We start from the raw sequence: 26,554 nt of genomic DNA on the forward strand, positions 1-26,554 counted from the left end.
ATTTTCTCTGACTTAATGTCTATCTGCAAAAAATAGAAATAATAATAAATAATAATAATAAATAAATAAATAAAAATATATATATATTATTATTATTATTTATTTATTTATTTTTTAACCTAAAAGTTTAACTTTTTATCTCTACTAGCCCTATATGGTGTGATAAATTGATGGGATAATTTATAATACACACTACCGGTCAAAAGTTTGGAAACATTACTATTTTCAATGGTTTTCATCAATGCTGCATTTATTTTATCCAAAATACAGCAAAAACGGTATTATTGTGGATTATTTTTACAATTTAAAATAGCTTTTATCTATTTGAATATATTTTAAAATGCCATTTATTTCTATGATTCAAAGCTGAATTTACAGCATTATTATTCTAGATTTTTTGTGAGAAAGCATTTGTAAGAAACATTTATTATTATTATCAATGTTGAAAACACGTATGAAAATGTGTTTTCAGGATTATTTAGTGAATAGAACATTCAAAAGAACAGCATTTCTATGAAATATAAAGCTTTTGCAACATTATAAATGTCTATACTGTCACTTGATCAATTTTATGCATCCTTGCTGAATAAATGTATTATTTTTTCAGTAACCCTCAAATTATTCCCGACCCAAAACTTTTGAACAGTATGTTACATGAGCTTTATATTTCAGATAAATGCTGTTCTTTTGAACTTTCTATTCACGTGGATGCAAACGGGTGAGGGGTAAAAAAGGTGAGAAAATTGCATCGATAGAGAAAACATTCTTCATTCTTTTTTTTGGTTTGTTTTTTAAACACATTTACTTTTCGTGCTCATTCCTAGACACTATTATGTATCTTTGCATCTGCCTGAAAACTAATTCTTACAGGCAAGTTTTATGTAGGGCAAAACAACCCTTTATAAAACACACAAAAAGGATTCAATAGGTATGGGAGCTGAATACATAAACAAAAACAAGACGACAGCAACCAGATAAAATGTATGTTGGAAATCATCTTAGCTTCATTAACTGAAAACTGAAGAACTGAACTGATCCCACTTGTTATAAACGCATTAATATGGGACACTTTGTACACCACATCCTAAGTTAAACCCTATTTCTTTATTACCTTGTAATGTCACTTCACAAAACGAGAAAAAAAGATCAGCCTGAACAGACCCCCTCCCTCATTCCCCCAAACCACTTTCTCATTGGATCTACGCAAATCTCATAGGTGACCTATTTTGATCTCGAAAAGGTGAATTGAGGAGTTTGCATCTATGTATTAATCAAATAATCCTAAAAAATGTTTTAAACAACTCTTTTCAACATTGATAATAATCATAAATGTTTCTTGATCAGTAAAGCATCATATTAGAGTGATTTCTGAAGGATCATGTGAATGAAAACTGGAGTAATGATGCTGAAAATTCAGCTTTGCATCACAGGAATAAATTACATTTTAAAATATTTTCAAAATAGAAAACTTTTATTTTACGTGTATTAATATTTCACAATACTACAGCTTTTTTGTATTTTTAATAACATAAGCTTTGGTGAGCAGAAGAGACTTCTTTAAAAAACATTTGAAAAAATCTTACTGTTCTGACTGGTGGTACTGTATATCAATATAAATATTTTATATATGAATATAAAAAATACATGCATGTATGTGTTTTTATATATGCATAATAATTATACACAGTACATAGACATATATTATAAAAACTTTTATTTTGGATGTGATAAATCACTATTAATGTTTTGGCAGTACTGTGTGTGTGTGTGTGTGTGTGTGTGTATGTGTGTGTGTGTGTGTGTGTGTGTGTGTGTGTGTGTGTGTGTGTGTGTGTGTGTGTGTGTGTGTGTAAACATATAAACTGACATATAATGTTTATATATTCCAGATTCAACCAATAAATGCAACAAAAAATCATGCAAAATGTTCAATTTGCTTAGAATATTGCCAAAATATATATAAACATTATATATCAGTTCTTATGTATTTAATGTTACAGTTTTTCTCAAATGCTAAAACACAAAAGCCTATTCTCTAATCCAAATGACCAGTTGTCTAAACACATTTACTAAATCTAGCCTAAATCACTGGTAGTTTGTTTCTGTATTGATTCGATATAAATCTGCAGATCCAATGTAAAGTATTTGCTCTGGCTTTTGTTTTAAATCATTTTGTTGCGTTATTATTGCTTGTTTTCATCTGATGACGACACGCAGAATGTGGCAGTTGGTCTGTGTAGTATTAGTCCCGCCCCTCCTCCACTGTGATTGGACGGCTGGGTGAAAAGTAACAGTGATGAGCGCTGTGTTTTACTCAAAATTGAACATTCTTCAACTCTTGGCGACCAGTAAAAAACGCTGAGCGCTCAGCGCTTGAGCGTGAAATACTCGCTCAGCGCCCCGTTGCGCTCCAGGCGTTCTAAAAATCTGGCACTCTCATTGAAAACAATTGAAAACGCCAGCCAGCAGCGTGAAAAAAATGCTTTGGTGGACACATGGACTAAGAGTCTGTCCAAACCTGAGTAGGTTCACCGTGGCCACCATTATCAGGGCATTCAGACAACACAACAGGTATTGTACTCTACTGCTTTCTGTCACAATACAATTTTACAAGCCTGTGAAAGAAGTCTGTATTGTAAAACATGCCAATTGACAACACATCACACATTTCTTGCTTTATAGTTGAAAGAATGCCACATAGAGCTGGGAGGGTTGCAATATTTACAGCGGCACAAGAAACCCTCATTGTGGATTTGGTTCATGAGAACAACCTTATCAGACTCCGGGAGATCAGAGACAAATTCATTGCCGACAGAGGTGGACAAAGTGCACAACTTCATTACTTGAGTAAAAGTAAAAGTACCACTGGTCAAATATTACTCCGGTACAAGTGAAAGTTGTAAAAATAGATTTTTACTCAAGTAAAAGTACAGAAGTATTTGTTTTCAAAAGTACTTAAGTATCAAAAGTAAATTTCCTTTTTTATGCCAATGCATTTTATTATTGTGTCATAAATGCACATTTTGCCATCATTGTTTAAGCCATTCAGTGATGCTCCATCTGACATACTAGCATACAACTAACTTAAACTAATTTAAATACTTGTATAAAAGTTACAAAGCTCTTTACAAAGCTGCTGTCACTTTAAGGCCGAATGCACGGATCCAATACACTGATACACTTCTGATATTCTCCCAACTTTACTCTTCTCTTTCTCCCAAACATTTATATTTTAGTTGCCAACTTTAGTTGCCAACTTTTAGTTTAGTTGGCACCAAGTGTATGCCAACTAAACTAATCTTGATTTTTTTTTTTTTTTTACTGAAAAATACTTTCAAAGTATGGCTATGGGTGCACACACTGTGCCTAAGAACCATCTTCTTCCGTTTTGCTATGAACTGATCAGTGTTCAAAAAAAGTTGGAAAAATGTATATGACCCTATAAGAGTGATTCCTAATAGGCTGTCTGCAACAACAACAACAAAAAAAAAACTTTTAAAGAAGGAAAAAAATCATCCACCGACTTTCAGAGCTGCTACAGAAATGACTTTCGACCTAGATAGAAATGTAGTGGAGTAAAAAGTATATTTGTCTTTCAAATCTAGTGAAGTAAAAGTCATAAGTTTCCAGAAAAAATAATGCTCAAGCAAAGTACAGATACTCAAAAGTGTACTTAAGTAAAGTACTCAAGTAAATGTACTTATTTACTGTCCACCTCTGATTGCCGATAATGTCCACTTTAAGAGCATTGACGTCAGCTTGGCCACAATAGACCGAGTTCTCAGGTGCCAAAAGATGCAGATGAAACAGGTCTATAGGGTTCCCTTTCAGCGCAACTCTGCACGACACAAAGACCTACATTACGAGTATGTACAAGCATACATCCATGTTCACAGTACAGTTATTGGACATACTGTGTTGCTCAGTGGCCTACATTACTTCTGGACAATACTGTGCTACCTGATTGACTGTTGTTCTGAACAACTGTGCACGTACACATTTTCACAGAGGATATTACAGTTGGACGCAATGGCCAGACCTCATGAGTACCTCTTTCTGGATGAGGCTGGTTTCAACCTGCAGAAACGAAGGCAAAGAGGCCGTAACATCATTGGCCAAAGAGCCATCACTGAGGTTCCTGGCCAACGGGGGTAATATTACTCTTTATGCGGCCATGGGTTTTGTCCACCGGCATGCTGTCCTTGGGTCTTACAACACACAACGTCTCCTCACCTACCTAGAGGAGCTAAAAGACATCCTCCTGGACAACCAACAACACCATCCTGGGCCTGCACATCATATTTATGTGATCATTTGGGACAATGTACGCTTCCACAGAACAAACCAAATCAGAGAGTGGTTCACCACCAACAGTATCCACTTTTTAAACGTCTGTCTGCCACCCTACTCCCCTTTCCTGAACCCAATAGAGGAGTTCCTCCTCATCGTGGAGATAGAAGGTTTATGACAGACAACCATACACAAGAGAGAACCTCCTAAGGGCAATGGAGCTGGCCTGTGTTGACATCCCAGTGAAGGCCTTCCAATGACGGATTCGCCATTCCAGGGCGTTTTTCCCACAGTGCCTGGCAAGAGACAATATAGCCTGCGACGTGGATGAGGTGATGTAAAATGTGGTGATGATAAAGTAAATAAAAAAAACTTCACAGCCTGATCATGTTTTCAAAAGTACTGTTGTGTGCAATATATTCTGTTTTTGCATTGAGTTGTGTTACAGTAGTGTAAATGCAGAATTTGCTATAGATTTATACTCTTCATATGAAACTTACAAATCTAAATGCCTAATTCTCTGCAGAGATCTAAGAAGAGCCATTACTGTAAAGTTTCTAAAAACATGCATTGGCAGTTATGAAACAAAGACCCTTCTCACAAATTGAGCATTGTGTTTTCAATTGTTTTGCTGTAGTGTGTAATGATGTGTATAGTGTTTACATTTTTGAAACTAATTTTGGTCCCACTTTATGTACTTACATCAAAAAATAAGTACAATGTACTTGTGTTCATATTGTGTTGTAAAACCACAGGTGTGGTGGTATGGGTAAGTTTAAGTTCCGTGTTTTTTTTTCTAGGCTTGGTTGTGTTTATGGGGCGTACATAAAATGTCTTAATACTTAATACTTATTTTTATTTTTTTAACACTGTATTTTTTTTTATATTTTACCTTTATTCCACACCGCTGTCTCCACTGCCCTTTGAACGGTTGTTTGCTTCCTGCTTCTATGAAGCCCATCCCTCTGAAAAACGCAATGGTCTTAGATTGGTTAGATGGCCAAATGTAGTTCCATGTATTTTTATTGGCTGAAGTGCCAAGCACAGGTTGTCCAGGAAACACCACGCCCCTTACCATTACGGGCAGAAGTCACGTCTGCAGTGACTAGCAAAGGTTGATGATGTCACCAACCCGGGAAGAAGCTCGTTGTAGTCCAAACCGGCCGTTTTTGTAGGCAATAAACTGCCTGAACTTTAAAAGACAATATCTCTGTTTGCATTGAACTTTCAGCGATATAACTTTGCAGACACTGTTTAAGCTCGAGCAGCAACATTCCACACTAACTAAAGATAAAAAAGTTAAATCGCTTACAACCACCCCTTTAAGGGTAAAGTTAGGGACAGGTGTGGTGGTATGGGTAAGTTTAAGTGTAGGGTTAGGTAAGGGAAGTGTCAACAGTGTAATAATAAATGTAGGGTTAGGGTTAGATGTAACCCTATGTAATTACATACAGGTGATTTAAAAAAAAAAAAAAAGTAAGTACAATGTAAAAACATGTATGTGCACAATAAATGCATTGCATCAAATTATTAATTTAAATGTTAGTACAATGTAGTTGTAAGCCATAGGCCACCTAATATAAAGTGGGTCCAATTTTTTTATTGACTATATGCACCCTTTGTACCCTAGAAACATGTCTGATGTGGAAAACATTTCCAGGCACCTTGCATGCTGTGAATTTGCAAACTCTTTCCCACAGTAACTTTAACTTTGAAGTAAGTCCACGAATGCCTTTGATCATGTACTCTAATCTAGTGTTAGAGGATTTGTGCACGAGAGTGGTTTACGGCGGATTATAGCCATCCTTAAACAAGAATGCAGGGGGAATATGTCCTCTGCCTCACTGTAAACAGCCGCCATCCATTTCACTCCTGTCCAACTCGTGATGGATGGATGGACTGATATATGGAAGGTCTGTCTATCTATTCTTTTATCACTCGTCTGCCTTCAAGCGGTGGCTGAACCGTAGACAAGCTTGCCAATTCTCTGCCATCTCTCCGTAGGATCAGATAAGAATGCTTTGACAACTTGAGAGGGAAATAATTACTGTAGGATGAATTACACCTCAAAGGTTTAAAAAATAAAGAAAACCTAGTGGGTTTGCCCATATGTGTAAGTGCAGTGGTAGACAAATGTCTTTTCTACCGCTTTAGATCCAAGCGTTCACATGAAAGAAAAAGAGGAGGATATAAACAAACAGGCCTGTCACTGAAGGTGGGGGAAAAACAAAATGAAAATAAAGACAAAAGCCGCACATATCTCCAGGGGAAGAAGAATATTCATCTTCACCTTTCACAGAAACTGATCTGGACAAACCAATAGTTGTACTCAACATGTTTTCCCCAGTACCTGTCTTCCTCATCCCCTTACCAAAGAAAGGTCTTTTTTTCCTGGGTTTACTCTTTTTTTCTTGCCTGCCTTTGATCATAAAGAGAGAATGTAACATGAATGCTGGTGTTTTTAGTGGGTGATTAAATTACACATTGGTGTATTTCTTCCTCAAACAAAAATGCCATCATTTAAAATTGTCTGCCTTAAATGGCATATTGCAGGTTATTTCCCCCAACCCCCCACCCCAAAATGAATACAGTGAGGAAAATAAGTATTTGAACACCCTGCTATTTTGCAAGTTCTCCCACTTAGAAATTATGGAGGGGTCTGAAATTGTCATCATAGGTGCATGTCCACTGTGAGAGACATAATCAAAAAAAAAATAATTGTATGATACAGCTGCAAATAAGCATTTGAACACCTGAGAAAATCAATGTTAATATTTGGTACAGTAGCCTTTGTTTGCAATTATAGAGGTCAAACGTTTTCTGTAGTTTTTCACCAATTTTGCACACACTGCAGGAGCGATTTTGCCCCAGGAAATGGAGTTTGAGCTCCCTCCAAAGATTCTCTATTGGGTTTAGGTCTGGAGACTGGCAAGGCCATGCCAGAACCTTGATATGCTTCTTACAGAGCCACTCCTTGTCCTGGCTGTGTTATCCTGGCTGTGTGCTTTGGGTCATTGTCATGTTGGAAGACCCAGCCTCGACCCATCTTCAATGCTCTAACTGAGGGAAGGAGGTTGTTCCCCAAAATCTTGCAATACATGGCCCTGGTAATCATCTCCTTAATACAGTTCAGTCACTCTGTCCCATGTGCAGAAAAAACACCACCAAAGCATGATGCCACCACCCCCATGCTTCACAGTAGGGATGGTGTTCTTGGGATGGTACTCATCACTCTTCTTTCTCCAAACATTTTTAGTGGAATTATGACCAAAAAGTTATATTTTGGTCTCACCTGACCACATGACTTTCTTCCATGACTCCTCTGGATCATCCAAATGGTCATTGGCAAACTTAAGATGGTCCTGGAGATGTGGTGGTTTAAGCAGGGGAGCCTTCCATGCCATGCATGATTTCAAACCATGACATCTTAGTGTATTACCAACCCTAGTGTACAACCTGTAGCCCTTTCCAGTCTTGTGCAGGTGTTCAATTTTGTCTCTAGTGTCTTTGGACAGCTCTTTAGTCTTGGCCATGTTAGTAGTTAGATTCATTGTCAGTAGATCAGTAGATCAGTACCAGTGTTGATATTGCCTGATACATATTAATAATCTATACAGTATTGTGATCTGAGCACAGCGTTCATATCGTTAGCTAGCATGTATATATCTATATGGCATAAATTAACACTGGTCTCTCACTTAGAAACCTGCCCTGTTCTTCACTGGTTCTCCTCACACAACAACTCAATTTGTCTCCTCTGACCGTTGTTCTGTTTAATCCTGGCCTGTCCCTAATTGTGTGTCTATTGTATGGCTAATAATTGCATGGCTGTGGTCTGCCATATGAGTATTAATAAACATTTATCATTTTCTCAGCGTCCGATCTGTCATTGCAATTCATTGTTTTCCTATCATTGAAATTCACCGCACTCTCTCCCGTTACGTCACTTCCAGTTTTTTACATTTTTTAAATGCAGGTGTAAAATTTTCTCATAAAAATGACTCCAAATATTTTAAAGATAATCTAATCCCTACATTATTTTTCTATACATTGAATCAGTGGGGTCGCTAACTACAATATGCCCATTAAAATGGCTAAATACATTTTAAGCATTTGTGAGCCCTGGGTTATCAGTCTAATTATGAGGTTAATAACACAAATATGTTGTCTGGCTATCATCAGACCAAGCTCAATTTAAAATTGAACATTGGTTTGTGGATTCTGCTCTGTATTTTCTACTGCACAAGAGGCGTGATCAACGGGCATAAATCAAATGACTCTGTATGCAATTGGATAATACTTCAACCAATCAGACCACAAGGCGTGATCAACAGTCAACAACCCATCGCTTCTCTATCTGTCATTATGTTAAAATGCCAATACCATGCACGCCAGATGGATAAGCCAGTCTGTGATTGGCTCCGCAAAAGTGTAACAGAAGCAGTAGAAATGAATGTACAGGTTTCCAGACCGAGTTGCAGGGCAAAATCAAATCACCAGCAGATCAGGCTGGGTTTACCCACTATAACGAATCTGTAGAAATTTCACCAAGTCTCCCTCAGATATGGAGACAAAAATCACAACGCAAATGTCTAGAAAGTACATATATTAAATGAGATAAGCATCAAGGCAGTTTACAATTAGTTGTCTATTACTAAACAATCTCCTGTAACATGTTAGCACCACATTGTTTCACTGTAAACAAGATTCACAGAAAAAAACATTTGCATATTTGTTCAAATACAGCTGCTTTGTAACAATGCGCCTTGGTGCTATATATAAATAAAACTGACTTGACAAACCTTTGGCGTCACAATTTACAGTTCATCTCCCAAAAGCAGTGTTGGAAAACCTCGAGTTAAAAGCAGTGCTAACGGCATTTTAAATCACAAGAGTGCAGTTTCTCAAGCTTAAGAGTTTATAAATAAAAAGATACTTGTGAGTCGCACTCTCGTTGAAGACATTAGAGATTCTAAATCTCAAGTTGAAAATGGAATTGAAAGCAGTATGTAGCAACTTTTGACTAATGCCACAAGTCTACACATTGCAGCTTATTCTGGCCAAGAAAAGTCCACTTAAAATAGAAAAGATACAGTCTCATATTAATGTAAACTGATTAATGCAAGTTAATTTTGTTTTTACATGCTGTGCATGTAAGTGGCCAGAATAAGGTTTACTGTGCTTGTTTGCAGAGCAGAACAATTTGGTCAAAAGTTTTGTGATTACATATCAATACGATTATAAAATAATAATAATGTTTAAGACCCGAGCACAGATGGTGCTCCATTTCTTCTTCTTTTTCTCCGAAATGAATCACATTTTTGAGGGCTTAAACATGCTCGAAAACTCATGAGACATGTCAGAACTGGCAGAAATGTTTCATTTCTTAATTCTTTCAGAATTAAGTGTGGCAAAATGTAATCCAATGAATCTATGAAAATTGGCAAGCACGTGTAATATCTCAGTACCTACAAAAAAGTATTTTCCAGCCAAACCCTAAACCTGACAGCAAGTCAGACATTTTTTATTTCCTTTGTAATTTGTGTGCAGTTTTTGCCATTTCCAGGCATTGTACTTTAACAAACTTCTCCTAAAGTTAATCAGATCAACATCATGCTCGGTCAGTCTCATATAAAGGCCTTGAGTGTTTAAGAAAATAATAAAAACATCCTTAAAATTACAGTATTAATATTTATGGCCGTCTTTCTTCTTCTAATGTTAAACTATCAAACTTGTATTGTGAATGATAACCGCAGGGATGCTTAAAAGGCTCTCTTCTGTCGACAACAGGCTTATGATCTCTTCTCATTACAAGTATGGGAAGGCACACGCAGCGTTCCCTAAATGCACATAAGTGACTCAAACTAAGAGCAGGTGCAGAGATGGAGTTCATGTGGAGCAGCACTTGTTTCAAAACATTGAAAACACCAACTAATGAGCAGCGCACGTGTAAATGAGCACAGTGCCATACTTCACATCAAAACACACAGCAGATATATTTAATTCAATCGCAGCCTTTGAAATGTCATAATTGCAATAATAACCCATATTGTGATTTCATTTTATTCCAATTAATCGTGGTGCTCATTTGAATTGAATTAATCTCATTCAAATCAAATGAGCTTCACTTCCGGTAATGTCAATATACACACTCTGGCATTGTGTATGAGATTCACTTCTGGCATCGGCGTAAACTACGCCAGACCGTGTATACCGGAAGTGATGTCTTTACACGTACACGTACAGAGCGTGTATATTGACCAGAGCGTGTATATTGACCTTGCCGGAAGTGAAGCGCATTCCAGGCTGTTGGATATAGCTTAGTATTTGAGTTAAAAAAATATATATAAATACAGCTCGATTTCTCACACAAACTGATCATGTTGTGTCTTAAGACATCAATGTGTCATCAGGAGCAGCAGGGTTTTTGTGCATTTTGTTTAAGCGTGTTTTTTTGTTACACAATCACAAGATTATATGACTAGCAAACAGCAACGGTTGGAGTTAAAAATCTTAATTTGTGTTCTACTGAAGAAACAAACACACCTACATGTTGGATGCACTGGGGGTAAGCAGATAAACATCACATTTTCATTTTTGGGTGAATTATCCCTTTAAGTGTTTTTTTTTTTTTTTCTTTAATCGCTAATTAAAGCATTGCTTGGTAATTGGTTGACCTGGTATTATCTAACTGTTTACATAATTTGGCATAGTTATGGTTAATGGTTGATCGTAATCCATTACATATCTTTCTCAAAGTAATCTGACATTAACAAGATGTATTAAATATGAGATTTTCTAAACTATAGCGAAGAAACTGTGATAATGTGAGAAAATGTTGAAGGTGTCTAAATAAATTTGACTGTATTAGTTGTCAAAATTTGCAACATATCATGCCATCTCCGTCACCGATTTCAGCAGTTTGGCTGTTTGACACGCGATCTGAATCATGAATCGATAGACTGATTCATAATGGTTTAAAGCTTTGTTATGAAATCAGCCCATCACTATACAAGTCGTTATTTAGTTGTTTTTTCCGCACAAAAACAATTCTTCATAAAATTATTGTAGAGCCACTGTAGTGAGATGGACTTTGTAATGATGTCTTTAGTGCCTTTTATGGGTCTTGAGAGAGGACATTGGTGTCAATGCCTGAGCCATCGAATTTCAACACAAATATCTTAATTTGTGTTCCAAATGTACAAAGGTCTTGCAGTTGTCGAACAACATGAGGTTAAGTAATTAATGACAGAATTTTCATTTTTGGGTGAACTAACCCTTTAAAGTCTTACTTCCTAGTCCAATCTACCTACGTTTGTAACACATTTGCATAATGCCACCCTTTGGTCTTCACTGACTGCTCGCAAACAACCTCTACTTTGACCCTCAAATACTGTATTTGTATCTGAGGCCTGGAAGAGTTTGCTTCATGTTGTCGACATGTTGAGATGATGCTGTTTTCACAGCGCTGCAAAAGCAAATCCACTTTGCATGCACTTCCAAAGGATGAGGACGCGGGCTCAAATTGATGAGGTAAAACTGAAGCTATCGTTGCTGTTGGTATCAAGTAGCCTAGAAATCTAGACGCACCCTAGCGGCAGCAAATTTAATCTGCCCGCGAGTGTCGTCTAGGAACTCTCAATACCCTTCTGAGCTGTATTCCTCACAATCTGGACGGGCCAATCACATCATGTATAGAGTCGGCGGGCGGGGCATAATGAAAAAAATCATAATTGTCAATTATTCCCCTGAAATTGTAATTGCGATTATAAATTACGATTATCACAATTTACATTGAGTGAAGTTTTGAATAGCTTTATAACATAGTTTGAAGCAACTGCATGCCATATTGTTATATAAAAAAAAACAAGCTGAAAACAGTCCATTGGTTTGGTTTCTTTAAATACATAAAAAGTAAAAAATGCATGATATTGCGCTATACTAAAAATTAAAATTAAACAATGGGGGAAAAAAACTTAAAGGGTTACTTCAGCAATTAGCATATGGCTTTAGTAGATAGTAGCATATGTATCAGTAGAAACCCTGGAGTATATTCAAATGATTGTGCTTCCCTCCCTCATATCCCCCTGAGACAAGAGATTTATGCATTTTATTTCTGGAAAAATTCCTCCCGTCTTTGGACTTTTCGGCCAGAGGCTAAAGACTACAGCCAACAGAGGGAGATATTTCCACATGTTTTGAACCCGCATGGGGAATGGGAGATCACACTCACAGCACAGCTCGCAGCTGCAGGCATTCCTCTAAACGGATGCTAAGCAATGTAAGTCTTTTAACTTCTCAAATTAATTTCTATGAAAGTTAAGCTTCCAAAGGCATGAACTGAAAACGCGTCAGACTGAACTCGCATTGTGAATGTATGCCGCGAATGTGGTCGCGATAACCTCAGCTCTCATCACGAGAGCTCATCAGCTCATTTATGACAATGTAATCTGACTCCTAATTTGAGTTAGTGCTGTGAGACTCACGCGGCGATTCGATCTTTATATTGAACAGACAAGTTCAGTATTTAATTGTAGTGTCTGTTCTCTATGTAAGTCACAGTAATCCAGTAGCGGTGGCTTTGAGAATGGCCTCGTAGGGCAGCGAAGCATTCTGGGAATTGTAGTCTTTCATCCCCATAAGACAAAAATACATTTTCTGTCTTTTCTCAGTCTAGAAGGCACCAAATTCAAAAATAATTTCATATTTCTACTACATTAATGACCCAGTTTAAATACAGATTCTTCTTCCCAACGCTGAAGTACCCCTTTAAGATAACATACAGAAGAAAAAAAAACACATTAAGCACAGAAATGGACAGTTTTTTTTTTTTTTTTTTGTAATTGTGATTACATTTTATTGAACGATTACATAATTGAGACATCCGTAATTGTAATCACGATTACAAATGAATTGTGCAGCCCTAATCTGGGTCTTTATAAAAGGTGCTTCTTGTGAGAACTGGTGAGAATGGCACACTTGGCATTGCTCAAGTATCCGAGCGAGAGTGCGCCTGCGAACAGTTTGACAAGAGTGGCGAAAGGCTTTAAGGAGAGAATATGTCCTTATATGGAGATGGTTTGGGTGTGTTTTATGCAAATAACTAACCTCATGCTCGTGGCTGCCCATTTAGAATACTCCTAATTCACTAAAATTCGAACGAGGTTCAGAACAAATGAATGTGCGTACTAATGTGTTGTGAATTTTTCACGAGAAGTTCTCCTGTGCGTACAAATGCGAAAGAATCCACCCAATTATTACTGAATGAGACCCCCTGTGAGAAAAGAAGTGATGTGCAATGTATATTATGAGAAACTTAAAAGGCTTTTTTTCCGGTAAATCTACCGTAGATGTCCGAAATGTAATTGTCACAGCAAAAATGGATTTGCTGCCTAGTGTAGCAGAAAACACAGACACTCATGAGGAGCTCAATGACCCAGTCAAAAGTTCCGACAGCTCAAAGCCTCAGAGAAGAATAAAAGAAACAAAACTTCACTCTTGCCACTCACATCTCTGAGAAAACTAAAACATCTATGCGTCAGGACCTCATTTCCCTGCAGGCGTAACTCTCATCATCACCCAGTGCTATGGAGGGGGTCTATACTGCACGATCCCAGAGGACCACCGAGATCTTCTGTGTCATGTGAAAACTCGCTCCACCTAAAAAGCTCCAACACAACTATAGACCTCCAACCTGGGTGTGATCCAGAGGTGACATCTCCGCTATCCCATCTCCGCTATCCCATCATCCACTCAACGTGGTAGGAGGTCAGACCACCTGCTTTGATAGAGCTGCAGAGGCTTGCGTCGACTGATCTCAGAGCAGTGGCACCAGCCCCAGGGGTCTCCACAAACAAGCATGGGCTTATGTAGAGATCAATCTTCAATGCAGAGCAGCAGGCGCACTGGAGCAGATTACTCCGACACGCCAGCGCATGAGCTCGGGAGAATGGATTAGATATTCTGGGCCTTGAATCAGTCTCTGCGCATTTAGCTTTTTATAGAGTAAAGCAACATGTTCCAAGGAATTGGGTCTTTTATTAGTGATGGCCTGATATACAGCAGCCCCAGGAGATTTGGACACTTCCGGACACTTAAGTCACACTTATAAATCTGAATGCCGCTGCATTACACAGAAATTATAATCTAATCGCTGCATCTATTTGAGAACTAACTTTTGACAAAAACTATTTTGATGAAATATTTAGTTTGAAAAGCATGTTCTTTGTCTAATAAATACACACACACACACACACACACACACACACACACACACACACACACACACACACACACACACACACACACACACACACACACACACACACACACACACACACACACACACACACACACACACACACACACACACACACACACACAAAAGCCATTTGCTTTGATTTTGTGAATGTTATTTACAGTGCCATTCAAACGTCAGTACTTTCTTTAGTATGCAATAAATTGATCAAAGGTGACAGTAAAGATATTTTTTAATAATGCAAAGAAACTCAAATTCAAGGTCCTTTGAACTTTCGATTCATCAATCCTGAAAAAAAAATGCATCACGGTTTCCAAAAAACATTGCAGCACAACAGTTTTCAACATAGACAATAAGAAATGTTTCTTGAGAACCAAATTGTATCATGTGATACTGAAGACTGGAGTAATGATGATGTTGAAAAGTCAGCTATGATATCAGAGGAATAACAATCATATTTAAGATCCCATGGTACACTGTATAAAAAAAAAAAAAAGTTGAGAAAACTTAAAAGTTTAAAGCAGCACTAGGTAACTTTTCAACCTTCATAATATATTTTCAAGACTCTTGTGATGATACATCGACTTACAATAGGTTGAATGACACGTCTGCCATAGCTTGATGGGGTCTGTATCGTTTTTAATCGTACTTTTAAACTTCGGGTTTCGGGTAGTAACCTGAGAATAAAAAGAACTACAAAATTCGACTGCTTTACGGCATATACGTCACTTCCACCAACACCCACACTTCCTTAAATTCGGACGTGCAAGCCCAACTTTGTTCGTCGGATAATATAATATAGTCATGTCCGAAGCAGCAGAGACAAATAAGAAAGAAAAGGTTTTGTTGGAGGAAAGCAATAAGAGGAAACGAAAAAGTGATGGGATTCAAGGCAGGACGAGGATCAACATTGGACCAGCGTTTGCTCATCGGCGTGAGCTGAAGGAGGCATGCCCGACCGATGCTGTCCTGCTTGTTATGGTGATTACCTACCACTCAAACATTGAACTGAAGTATCATATAGATTCTGTAAAACGATAACCAATAGACTACTATAATGACGCTGGCTTGTAAACGTGAGCATCGTGATTATTTGGCGTTTGAAAAAAATAAAACCCATGAAATTATATTCATATGACATGCTGAAACATATGCCACTGACTGTACCTGGGATGAAGACGTTTCACACGCGCCGCCAGAAGAACACCTGCATGTGAACTCCTCCTGCAGTGTTCAGGGGAACTGTTAGTTCTGCACCAACCCGCGGGGCCGCTTTCATGAAGTTATTTGGCCCGCCCCGCACCACTGTATATATTTTTACAACCCGTCCGCAGCCGCGACCATTAAATAGACATACGGGGTACGCGGGTTATGAGCGACCCGCGCATCACTAGTTCAGGGCTATCAGGGCTGTCATGTCAACAAATGCATGCGCGATGGCATCCCCTGTTGTAGGATGACAGAGCTTACGACAGTAGTTGAGGACATTATTTTTTCCCAACTGTAGGGGGACCCCGAGAGCAAAAGTTGCCAAGTGCTGCTTTAAGGCAACCAGCTGCAGAACCTTTTTGAGTTTTTTCAACTTAGGGTTAATAGTTGTACAAACTTTGTTTGAGTTATCTTAACTTTTTTCATGTTAAAGAGTTGAATACACTTTAAAAGCTTAATTTGTCATACAAAACATTAGTTGGATTTTTTTACAGTGTATAAAAACATCACTTTATCAAGATTTTTAACATTAATATGAGTTCCACTAGTCTGCCTATGGTCCCCCAGTGGCTAGAAATGGCGATAGGTGTAAACCAAGCCTTGGGTATCCTGCTCTGCCTTTAAGAAAATGAGATGAGCCAATCTGGAATCTTCCCTATATTTCGTCATATGGGGAAATGTTCCCTCCCCTTTCTCTGCTTCACCCGCCCAGAGAATTTGGAGAAAATGGATTTGGTTTATTTTTTACATGTAATTCTGTCTCAGTGTCACCACATGCTTTCAGACACACTTTAACGATATGGATTCGACACCACCATCACAGACAGTAAGTGTTCAGAACAGTGTTCATTAATGCCTGATCTGTGATCAGTGATTTCTGTTTATGCAAGTAATTATTTCTAAATCGTATAATAATTTTTATGCATCAGTGAATCAAGCCAGTGACTAAACATCAATTTCACATTGTTTCTCTTCGTAGCTGTTATTTAAATTGTGATTAAACTACAGAGAGCGATAAAAGAACACTCTCTTTATAATGTTCGGAGCTGTCAATCACACATCGTGAGTATATCTGCACACTTTCCCAAACTCCCATTATAATGAATGACGCCGTTATGCTGCACAACAATACTTACTGTATTCGTTTTTGCTGTTAGTTGTGGTGAAAGCATTTTGTGAGAGAAATAGGGGTGTGCGATATTGACAAAAAATTATATCTCGATATTTTCTGGGATGTTCTCGATAACGATAATTAGACAGTATTTTGTCTAAACCTAGGGTATTTTGTACCCTTGAAACATGAGCAATATGGTGTCTAAAATGTAAGTCACTTAATATTAAATTCTTGTTTAGTAAACTTGTATAAAATAAATATCACATTTATGATATAAATATAGACTCATGCAGTGAAACCCACACTAGTCTAATCTTCAAGACTACATCCCGTAGTGTATGCGCACACACTCTGGGTGTGTGAGATAATGTCAGATCACACATTGTTAAAACAACAATTACGATATTATTGCAGATGATATATATTGCACACCCCTAGAGAGAAATAGCGCTGCAATGACGAGATCACTGCATTCACGCGATAAACACACTGTCTGTCATCTGCTCAATGTTCGCCCCACATTTCTATAAAATACAACCAACTTTTCTATCATCTAATGACATGTAAATAAAGTGAATGTGATACAAAAACAAGCTTCTGCTTTGAATCATTTTTTTATGTAAAAAATTCCAAGGAAAATTATTCATTAAAAACTTAAAGGGGCTATAGTATGTATGTATTTTCATGTATTACTCCTTTTTTATTGTCAGTGTGTGAACAGCTTGTGATGAAACCCAAAAAACAAGACCTTTCCCGACTTCAAAGGTTTTCTATGGAAGCCTGTATACTGATTTTAATGTGAAGGCAAATAGTGTTATTTTACCTCATCTGTCGTCATGACGCGGGTGAATTGCATAGCTTATGCAAGCATATATCCACATTACTATGGTCAGACACTTTCTTAACTGCTTTTTTTCACCGCTGTCGTTTTTGTTGTGTGTTAATTTTGTCATTGAGAGGAAACCATGCAGCACGGAAATTGGATGAATTACATATTCATCCAATTTCCACTCTAAGCAGCCTGGGCAGTGTCGGGATGTTTGTTAACAGTGTATCACTTAAAGGTATTTCCAACTTCAATTTATTTCAAAAAGAACTTCTCTGTATATTGAGTATATTGGGGCACTTAATCACGTTCAGTCTCTTGTATGTACGTGCAGAAGTGAGAGGACAAGCTATAAGATGCTGGCTGCAGTTCACTTAATGGCCATCGGTGAGGATAATAACAAGGGTTTCTGAACTCTACATCTGGCCCCTTTAAATCAACAAAACAAATAAAAGATGCAAGTGATATCAAAGGTACAAATACATCTTTGTACTTTCTAAAGTTTTTTTTCATTCCTTTCTCTGTTGCCTTAATTATGCATGTTATAGATGCATAGACTCGCTCAAATGCACAGCCTCTTGGCTCCTGGCAGGCACTCAGGTTGTCTCTAATCAAGGTTGAGTGCTCTTGAGCATATTTGAGTTTAAGAGTGTTGAGGCCGGAGCACCACATGTATATTCAATGGGGCGACGTCTGTTGCTCATCAAAATTATCACAGTGCTTGAGATGGATGATGATGAATGCACATCAAGCTATTTACCAAACTGTGTCCGGAAATTCATCTAATGCTGTTCTATCCATGTCTATTGTGTATTTAATGATGTAGGATGAAAGGAGAGGAGAATCGTGAAGGTGTTGCACCTGTGCTGTGAAGGAAGTCGCTCCAGCTGAAATTTAATGCCACTTTGGTCTCAATCCCTGGAAAAATATGCAGACATTTTAAAATTATACTGTATACATTTTAAAAAAAATTATAATATATAATAATATATAATATATATATATATATATATATATATATATATATATATATATATATATATATATATATATATATATATATATGCAATACCATGGGAAAGCATTCAGTATACGTAAACCCTACCTTGAGGCTGCACACAGATCTTCTTGCTCTCGCATACCTGGAAAAAATGTTCAAGAAAGAAATGTCAGCCCCCTGCTGGACATTACTGTTAGTGTGAGATGAGGGGTTCTAACCTTAAACAAATTTATTTCCATGACTTCTCCACTGGTTTATGATTATTGTAAAAGAATAGTAAAAAAATATATAACGTTTTTAGAGATGAGCATAACACTACAAAAACTATTATATTTATAAATAATAATTATTTCATTTTAAGAATTACTAACTAATAATAATTACTACTATTTTGCTTATTTTACTGGGTTCATTTTACATTATACTACTAATTTAGTATTTTGTTCTTCACAATTTTAAGATGTCCTGCCATTTTAAGGTTTTGTGACCCTGAAATCCCTTCAGGTGAAAATAAATCTAAATCTCAACCTTTAAAATTTCTCTTTTTATGATAATAGAGTTATCGATGTTCAAAGTTCATGCTTGAAACATGTCCTTGGCTAATGTAATAGCAGAAAATATCTGCTGGAAAAAATCTTTGTATGGTGTGGCGAATCCATGATTCACCTAGATCAATAACAGTGGAGGGGGAAAAAATAATATAGCAGCAGGAAGGTAATAAAAGAACAATATGTAAATGGCTGGTTGAGATAAAGTGGATAATTTCACACAGACGGAGGGGAAATTGGCTGGATGTTATCCGTCCTGGGAGAGGGAGACCCCTGGTGTGTGTGTGACAAAGACATCCTGTTGTTTTCCGTGACTTCCACATGTGTGTCTGGGGTTTCATTTGAGGATAAAACATGGAAATAGTGATTTTAATGCGGTGCTATTATAGGATGCGAGGCAGGATATTGCATTTATAGCCGTTAAATCCTCCAGCTGTATTTATAGCATCAGCTAGCGCAGTACGGTAGTTCTTTCTATTATTTTCTACCTCTACTAGGAGGCCATCAGAAATGAACACTAGCATATTTATTCCCAAATTAACACAATACCCTTTCAATGAGCTAAATTTGTTGTTACATTTACAAAAAAGTACCCCACCATACCTTGTGCACAATAAGACCAGGACAGATCTTGTGCAATAAAAAAGTAAATACTATGAATCATGATTTCACACTAACTTTAAGCAAGTGTTCAAATGCTATTAAGTCAATCACACAGCTAATCTAAGTCAATAGTCGATCTAAGCGCTGCAGTTCATATACATTAAGTGAATGGAAAGGGTTCCTGACACTTGCAGAGAGTTTCTTCTACCATGTTAACAACAGCAATCTTATGAACCTGGAGCTGTAAACGCAAATGTTTCTTACCAGGACCGCCTGAGCCTGTTCTTTCAATGCATCAGTGAATGCCACAGCAAACCTGCATGTGAGAGAGAGATGAAGAAAGTGAGTTGACACGTTTAACATGTGAAGAAACACGAAAAAGTCAGATTTGTGTGCACACAAGTTTGTGATAGTGAGGTACACCCCAGTGACTGCGTTCAATCGCTTTCATTTCGCTGCAATTCCACACTTTCCCAGACATCAAAGCTGTTGGCGCTCGCCAAAAAAATCTGTAAATCAAACCAAGTCAAGCCACGCAAATCAAAAACCAATGCAATCCTGGATTATCGCTTAAAGTCTGGATAAGGAACAGGATTTCTTTAATTGAAATTGGACTATGCCTCTGTCTTGCTGTATATAAAGCTCCCTTTATTCAAACTCAAAACAAATGCAAATACACACAAACAAGAGCACATGCATAAGACATAAGGTCCTTTTTTTGTGGGTTGAATAAATAAAAAATGCAGACATATTGTGTTGGGATATTTTTCCAAATGACTGCAAACTAAACCCCATGGTTCCCCTCTTGATCATCCCTTGTCCCTCATCTCTTTCTTTCAGGAGATGTGAAGGTAAGTCAGTAACGGCATCAGCAGGGGGTCTTCTCTGAGAGATGTGTTTGAAGTGGAAGGGCTCCATAGTGACAATTATTCCTTAAAGACTGTCAAAAGGGTGTGAGTCTGTCTGTACTAATCAAACACACCACAAGAATCTGGAACACCAGGTAATGATTTGAAACCATAGCTGGCAGGCTTTGAGTACAGATGTATTATTAATAAGAGGAGGAGAAATGTCACATAATGATATCTGATCCCATCAACCTTTTAGGCCAAAGGCCCAATGGAGGATAAAAAAGAAAGAGCATTAAAAAGAGAAAGCATTAAAAAGAGAGACAACTACCGTTCAAAAGTTTGGTCAGTCAAATACGGTCAATACTAATTGGCAAACCCCCTCGACACACACCGGGTGACGTGATATAAAGAAAAACGTGATTCATCAGACCAGGCCACCTTCTTCCATTGCTCCGAGGTCCAGTTCTGATGCTCACATGCACACTGTTGGTGCTTTCGGTGGTGGACAGGGGTCAGCATGGGCACAAACTTTGTATAGTGACACCTTTCCATTAGAACCAGCATTAACTTCTTGAGCATGTTGAGCTACAGTAGCTCAGCTGTTTGATCTGACCACAACGGCCAGCCTTTGCTCCCCACGTGCGTCAATGAGACTTGGCCGCTCATAACCCTGTCGCTTATTCCTTCCATTGACAATTTTTGATAGATACTGACCACTGCAGACTGGAAACAACCCACAAGAGCTGCAGTTTTGGAGATGCTTTGACCGAGTTGTCTAATCATCACAATTTGGCATTTGGCACTCACTCAAATCCTTACGTTTGCCCATTTTTCTTGCTTCTAACACATCAACTTTAAGGACAAAATGTTCAACAAGTGCCGTGATGAAGAGATAATCAGTGTTATTCACTTTACCACAATGTTATGCCTGATCGGTGTGTATATATGGCCTCCTCAATGAGCTGTGTGGTAAGAATTATTAGCACCCCTGGTGAATATAAATATAAGCTGGAAAAAAAAAATATATAAATATAAGCTAAAAAAAAAAAAAAAAAAATGCATTGTTTATTTTTTTGATCTATCTTTCACCCAAAAAAACGTGTATATAGACAACCTAGTTTAGAGCATACATCTGTAATCTCATGGATGATTGTCTCCAAGATTTAAAAGACCACATTATCTGGTGCAGATTAGAAGACTAATTAAAGTCTAATCTCAGATGTAGAGATTAACAATACACTAGTACTCTTATTTAATCCTCTTTTTATATAGTTGACCTACAGTTAAAAATCATTTGCCCACCCTTGCTCCAAACCTGTAGGACCTTCTTTATTTGTGGAGAAAAAAAAAACTTTAAAGGGGGGTATAATGCTATATTTCATGCATTCTGAGTTTTTTTACACATCGACCAGAGCGAGAGAGCAAACGCCCATCAACACGCTTTGCTCAGCTTTAGGGAAGTGTGCACAGGACACATGACTTCACAAAATCAACAATATCTCCAAAGAAGTGTTTTTTGGTTGTCAGGGCAAGACAACCCTGTTTAGCTTCCAAAAGAACCCAGTGTTAAGGGGACAGTGGATGGAGCTTGTTTTTACGGAGCAGCCATGGAGTTGCGCAAGTGTTTTGTTTGTTCCCTGCATTCTGGCAATTATTATTATTATTTTTTAAACAAGGCCCAGTTCAACTACGGATTTGCAGATCATCTAATGCTGAAAGATGGAGCAGCCTGAACGATAAAGGTTCACGGTCATACGTTGGAACCGCAGGCGTGTGTGTAAAACTGCTTCAAATGTCTGTGTTGTTGGCTATTGGTGCGAAAGTGCACATAAAGTAAACAACATGAACGTGAATCTTTAGCTCCGCCCACAAGATACGCCTCCAGCCGCTCGGTTTTATTCTGAAAATCTCTTTACCGCACAACTGTCTTTTATAAATATGATAAAACTACAGATATTTTGGAGATAAGAAGGATGCAATACTACTTTAATAGATATTCAGGATTGACATAACCCCCTTTTTTAAAAAATACTGGAGATTTCAAGTCTCAAAAAAGATGCAAAAGCACCATCAAAGTATCATACTGTAAGGTGGCCGTATGATTTTAGGCAGTATAGTCTTCTGAAGCCATTCAAATGTTATGTGAAAAACAAACAGAACAGCCAATACATTCTTTAAAGTCTCTTCTTTTGTGTTTCACAGTATAAAGGAAGTCACAGGTTTGAAATGGGTCATAAATGATGACAGAATTACATTTTTTTGCTCAAACTATTCCAATAATTACAGATGACTAGAGCAGGATAAGCGGCAGCTTTCATCAGGGACAGAGTGAACTTGACCTGGCCTTGCGCAAAACTTCCTCCATCACAGCTCGCTTGTGCTCATCCTTTATGTCCTCGTTGACATCGGTCCCTCCGAACACCACTCCAAATGGCACTCCAGCATCTGCAGAGAAATGGAAATTCACAACAAAGACGTAAATCCCCTTTTTTACTTATTCACCTCCTCTGAAGTTCAACTTTTAAATCCTTCGAGTGGAGAAAGTCTTTGAGGCATGAAACAGTGTGTTTATCTTGCCAGAGGGGAGAGTAGTCATCCGCAGAGTGGACACTTTGGGCAATGACTCAAAAAACTGGCCATACTGTAGGGGGGGTGAGGGAGAAGTAGCATTATGTGAGTAAGGATGCACAATATATCAGTCAACATTTTACAGTTTTTAATTAATTAACACCATAAATTGATAATGAAAAAACCTAATATGAGTGCCATTATGCTGCCCATAAAAACACTGAAACTGTGTGGTTACTATGGTACAATAATAATGGTATCAGATGGTAGTACCATGTTAATCTGATAGATCTGATTATATGTATGTATATCATTAATTACTAATATTACACTAATCTGGTATTAATATAATGTGCATCCCTAAACAAATTACAGTTACACTTTAAGATGTCATTGTTAAAGTGTAATTAAATATTTAGGTACTTAAGTAATATTTAGTGACTGCATGTCCTTACTATAGAGTAGGGTTAGGTTTATGGTTAGTTAGTTGCATGTAATATGCATCATTTACTGTTATTACTATGATAAGTATATGTAACAAGGACACTGTAAAATAGATTACTACCCAAATACTTCTTAAAAAATTTAACGTTTCAAGTGCCAGTGGGCCTTTCAATGTATCTATCACTAGTAAAGTCATAAATTGTGCGATAGATGTGGATAGTAACACTATAGATGTGTGTGCAGTAGGTGTGAGGGCAGGTTAGGCTATGTGGTACACACACTCTACATAAAATCATTTGCATCTATACGAGCTGCTCTCACTAATACAGTGAAACCAACATGTGCATGTATATTTTAAGAGGCCGGGGGACTTGTCACCTAAAAGAAGCCTGCCTCCTTTGAAAAGATGAATGGCCAGCGCAGCCTCGAACCGTGGCTCTTGCGTCATCAGGGATGATACATCAGAGGCAGAATTGAACTCTCTTGTATCGCACAGTACACAAGTATGTCCTGCAGCCACGATATGATTTCTGCAACACACACACACACACACACACACTGTATCAGCATCTGGTTCTCTGTAATAAAGTGGCTCTGAGCTGTACTTTAAAAACACCCTCTAAAAAACTGAGGCAGTATCATGGTAGACAATGAATGCAATACCATATGGTACTTCGATAGCGTATGTACCATGTAATTTGCATGGTATTTCAAAGAATACCATATTACATTACATATCCAAAAACAAACAAACAAAACAAAAATATATATGATACTACAACAGCGATAATAGCTTCCAAATGGCGTAACGTTGTGTGTGTATTATGCAGTGCAATACGTCACACAATGATATAATGTGCTACATGTTAAAAAATCGCTTCATTTGAAAAATGATCGCCTTATAGGATTAATACTGCTCGGATAAGCAGTGTTGTGAGAGCTGATGATCAATGGAGGACTGTGATACTTCCTGGTTTCGCTAATCAAACAGCGACGTTTACTGTACCTTATTCTTTCGGCAGTGGTACAGTTCCCTGTTTTTGGACTTAAGCAGGCTAGGAAGAGCAGGCGCATTTCAGCTTGTGGTGATAAAATGCTGACGCTAATAAACAATGCGAGAGCGCCTGCCAGCACAGTAGTGGGACAATGAGCTACTCTCTTGACCTGACTCTGTTAATCTTATTGCTGTCACGTCAGAGACCAGCCTCCCCAAACCGATGCGCGTGGAGTTTATTTTAGGACGGGTCCGTTTAAAATCAAGACCCTCCGGAAACACGGAACTATAGTGGGTGCAACATTCAAAATATGAAATGTGGCACCAAATCACATCTAAAAATATATTAAGATTTATATTAATAATTTCGAGTGCATGCATGCGCTATTATAACTTAACAGTTACACGATCTGGATTGTGGACCAATGCCTCGGAAATGTAAGCTATAAAAATAGCCTAAAATGCAGTATATCAGACTGACCTAAAATTAAAAATTAAAAAATCACCAAAAAAAAAAGTAATTGCGTGCCATGCTAAGAATACTTTTTATCAAATTACCACAATCACATTTTGATACATTTTTTTTCTGTAAAAAACACTTTTTAGTATTAAATTGGCAAATTATTTAGTGAATTGTTATAATTAACTGATGATGCAAAGAATATACATCTTGAAAGAAATCTCGTTGTGCTCAAAACAGTAAACATTGTCAGTTATAAATGTATTGTCCCGTTTATTGTATTCCTTGTTACTTTTTTGCCTGTGTTCTAGTTAATTATTATTTGTCATGGGATCTGATTGGTCGTCGATCTGTGCACTGTACCCCTTTTTTTTCTTAATAATCCTCTGTGTTTTTAAGCCCTTGAGTTTCCTGTTCGTTCTTTTGCTTTAGTGTTTGGCAAATGTGTAGTATTCTCGCTCTCTCTGTTTAATAATTATTGTGATAGCCTCATTCTGTGTATTGTATTTGTTAGATTTTCTACACAGAGAGAAATATCATTAGTCTACAATTTCAAGAAACAGTATTCCTTATTTCCTTTCCTTATTATTTGTTCCTTATTATGCCGCCTTCACGTGCTATCGTTGATAATTCCCACTTCTGGCGTCATGATTACGAGCTCATCCCATTTAAATTTTGAAATGGGAGGGTGTTCATGTGCATTCATGTGGAAACTTAGCCTAGAAATCTAGACGCACCCTAGCGGCAGCAAATTTAATTTGCCCGCAAGTGTGGTCTAGCAACTCTCAATTCCTATCTGAGCTGTATTCCTCAGATTCTGGACGGCCCAATCATGTCCTGTATAGAGTCGGCGGGCGGGGCCATAATGATGACGGCCGAGTTGCGTTTGCGTGCTTCTAGTAACACAGAAACTGGCGAACGGCGGCTTTCGAATCAGCTCTGCCCGCAATGATTGAAGTCATTCTTAAAAAGGGAAGATGTGTTCGGAGTTTAGCCGACCGGATTCGGCGAATGTTTAATCTGTCAGCGAGCTCCCCTTCACCGTCGTTGCTCCGGTTGGTGTAGCGCTATCCTATCGCGTGCAGAGGGAGTTTGAAAGACAACCGTTTATCCCGCCCCTCGGATTGAGCCCTGTCTATGGTGAGTTTCCAGACCAAACATCTTGATGTGGGTCTGGCTTGTCAGGCTAGTGGAAACTTGTATTTACGATAATTCCGAGAGCATGTGAATGCAGCATTAGTTGCCATATATGGTGCGTTAAAGTCATGTCGTAAAGATCATAATTGATCACATGATTGCCATCAGGAAGTCATAAATACCAGTGGGAAATTCGGGATTTTCTTTAAGCCGTGAAATTTATTATGTAAAGGCCATTTACATGGTCATCTT

General features: G+C 37.8%; 1 protein-coding gene across 1 annotated transcript in view; it reads right to left on the minus strand.

Annotated features, from left to right (window-relative positions):
* Nucleotides 1–24,962, minus strand: part of glt1d1 (glycosyltransferase 1 domain containing 1) — a 73,693-nt gene extending 48,731 nt beyond the window's left edge. Inside the window, exons 1-6 of the mRNA XM_067413318.1 lie at nucleotides 24,718–24,962; nucleotides 24,090–24,241; nucleotides 23,039–23,144; nucleotides 20,113–20,164; nucleotides 18,803–18,839; nucleotides 18,559–18,615 (exon numbers count right to left, since the gene is read on the minus strand). Of these exons, the coding sequence (XP_067269419.1) occupies nucleotides 18,559–18,615; nucleotides 18,803–18,839; nucleotides 20,113–20,164; nucleotides 23,039–23,144; nucleotides 24,090–24,241; nucleotides 24,718–24,785 (472 nt within the window). The 5' untranslated portion in view covers nucleotides 24,786–24,962. The remainder of the gene's footprint in view (nucleotides 1–18,558; nucleotides 18,616–18,802; nucleotides 18,840–20,112; nucleotides 20,165–23,038; nucleotides 23,145–24,089; nucleotides 24,242–24,717) is intronic.
* Nucleotides 24,963–26,554: the final 1,592 nt, after the last annotated feature.

This window comes from Pseudorasbora parva, chromosome 13, assembly GCF_024679245.1.
Source record: "Pseudorasbora parva isolate DD20220531a chromosome 13, ASM2467924v1, whole genome shotgun sequence".
Lineage (NCBI taxonomy): Eukaryota > Metazoa > Chordata > Actinopteri > Cypriniformes > Gobionidae > Pseudorasbora > Pseudorasbora parva.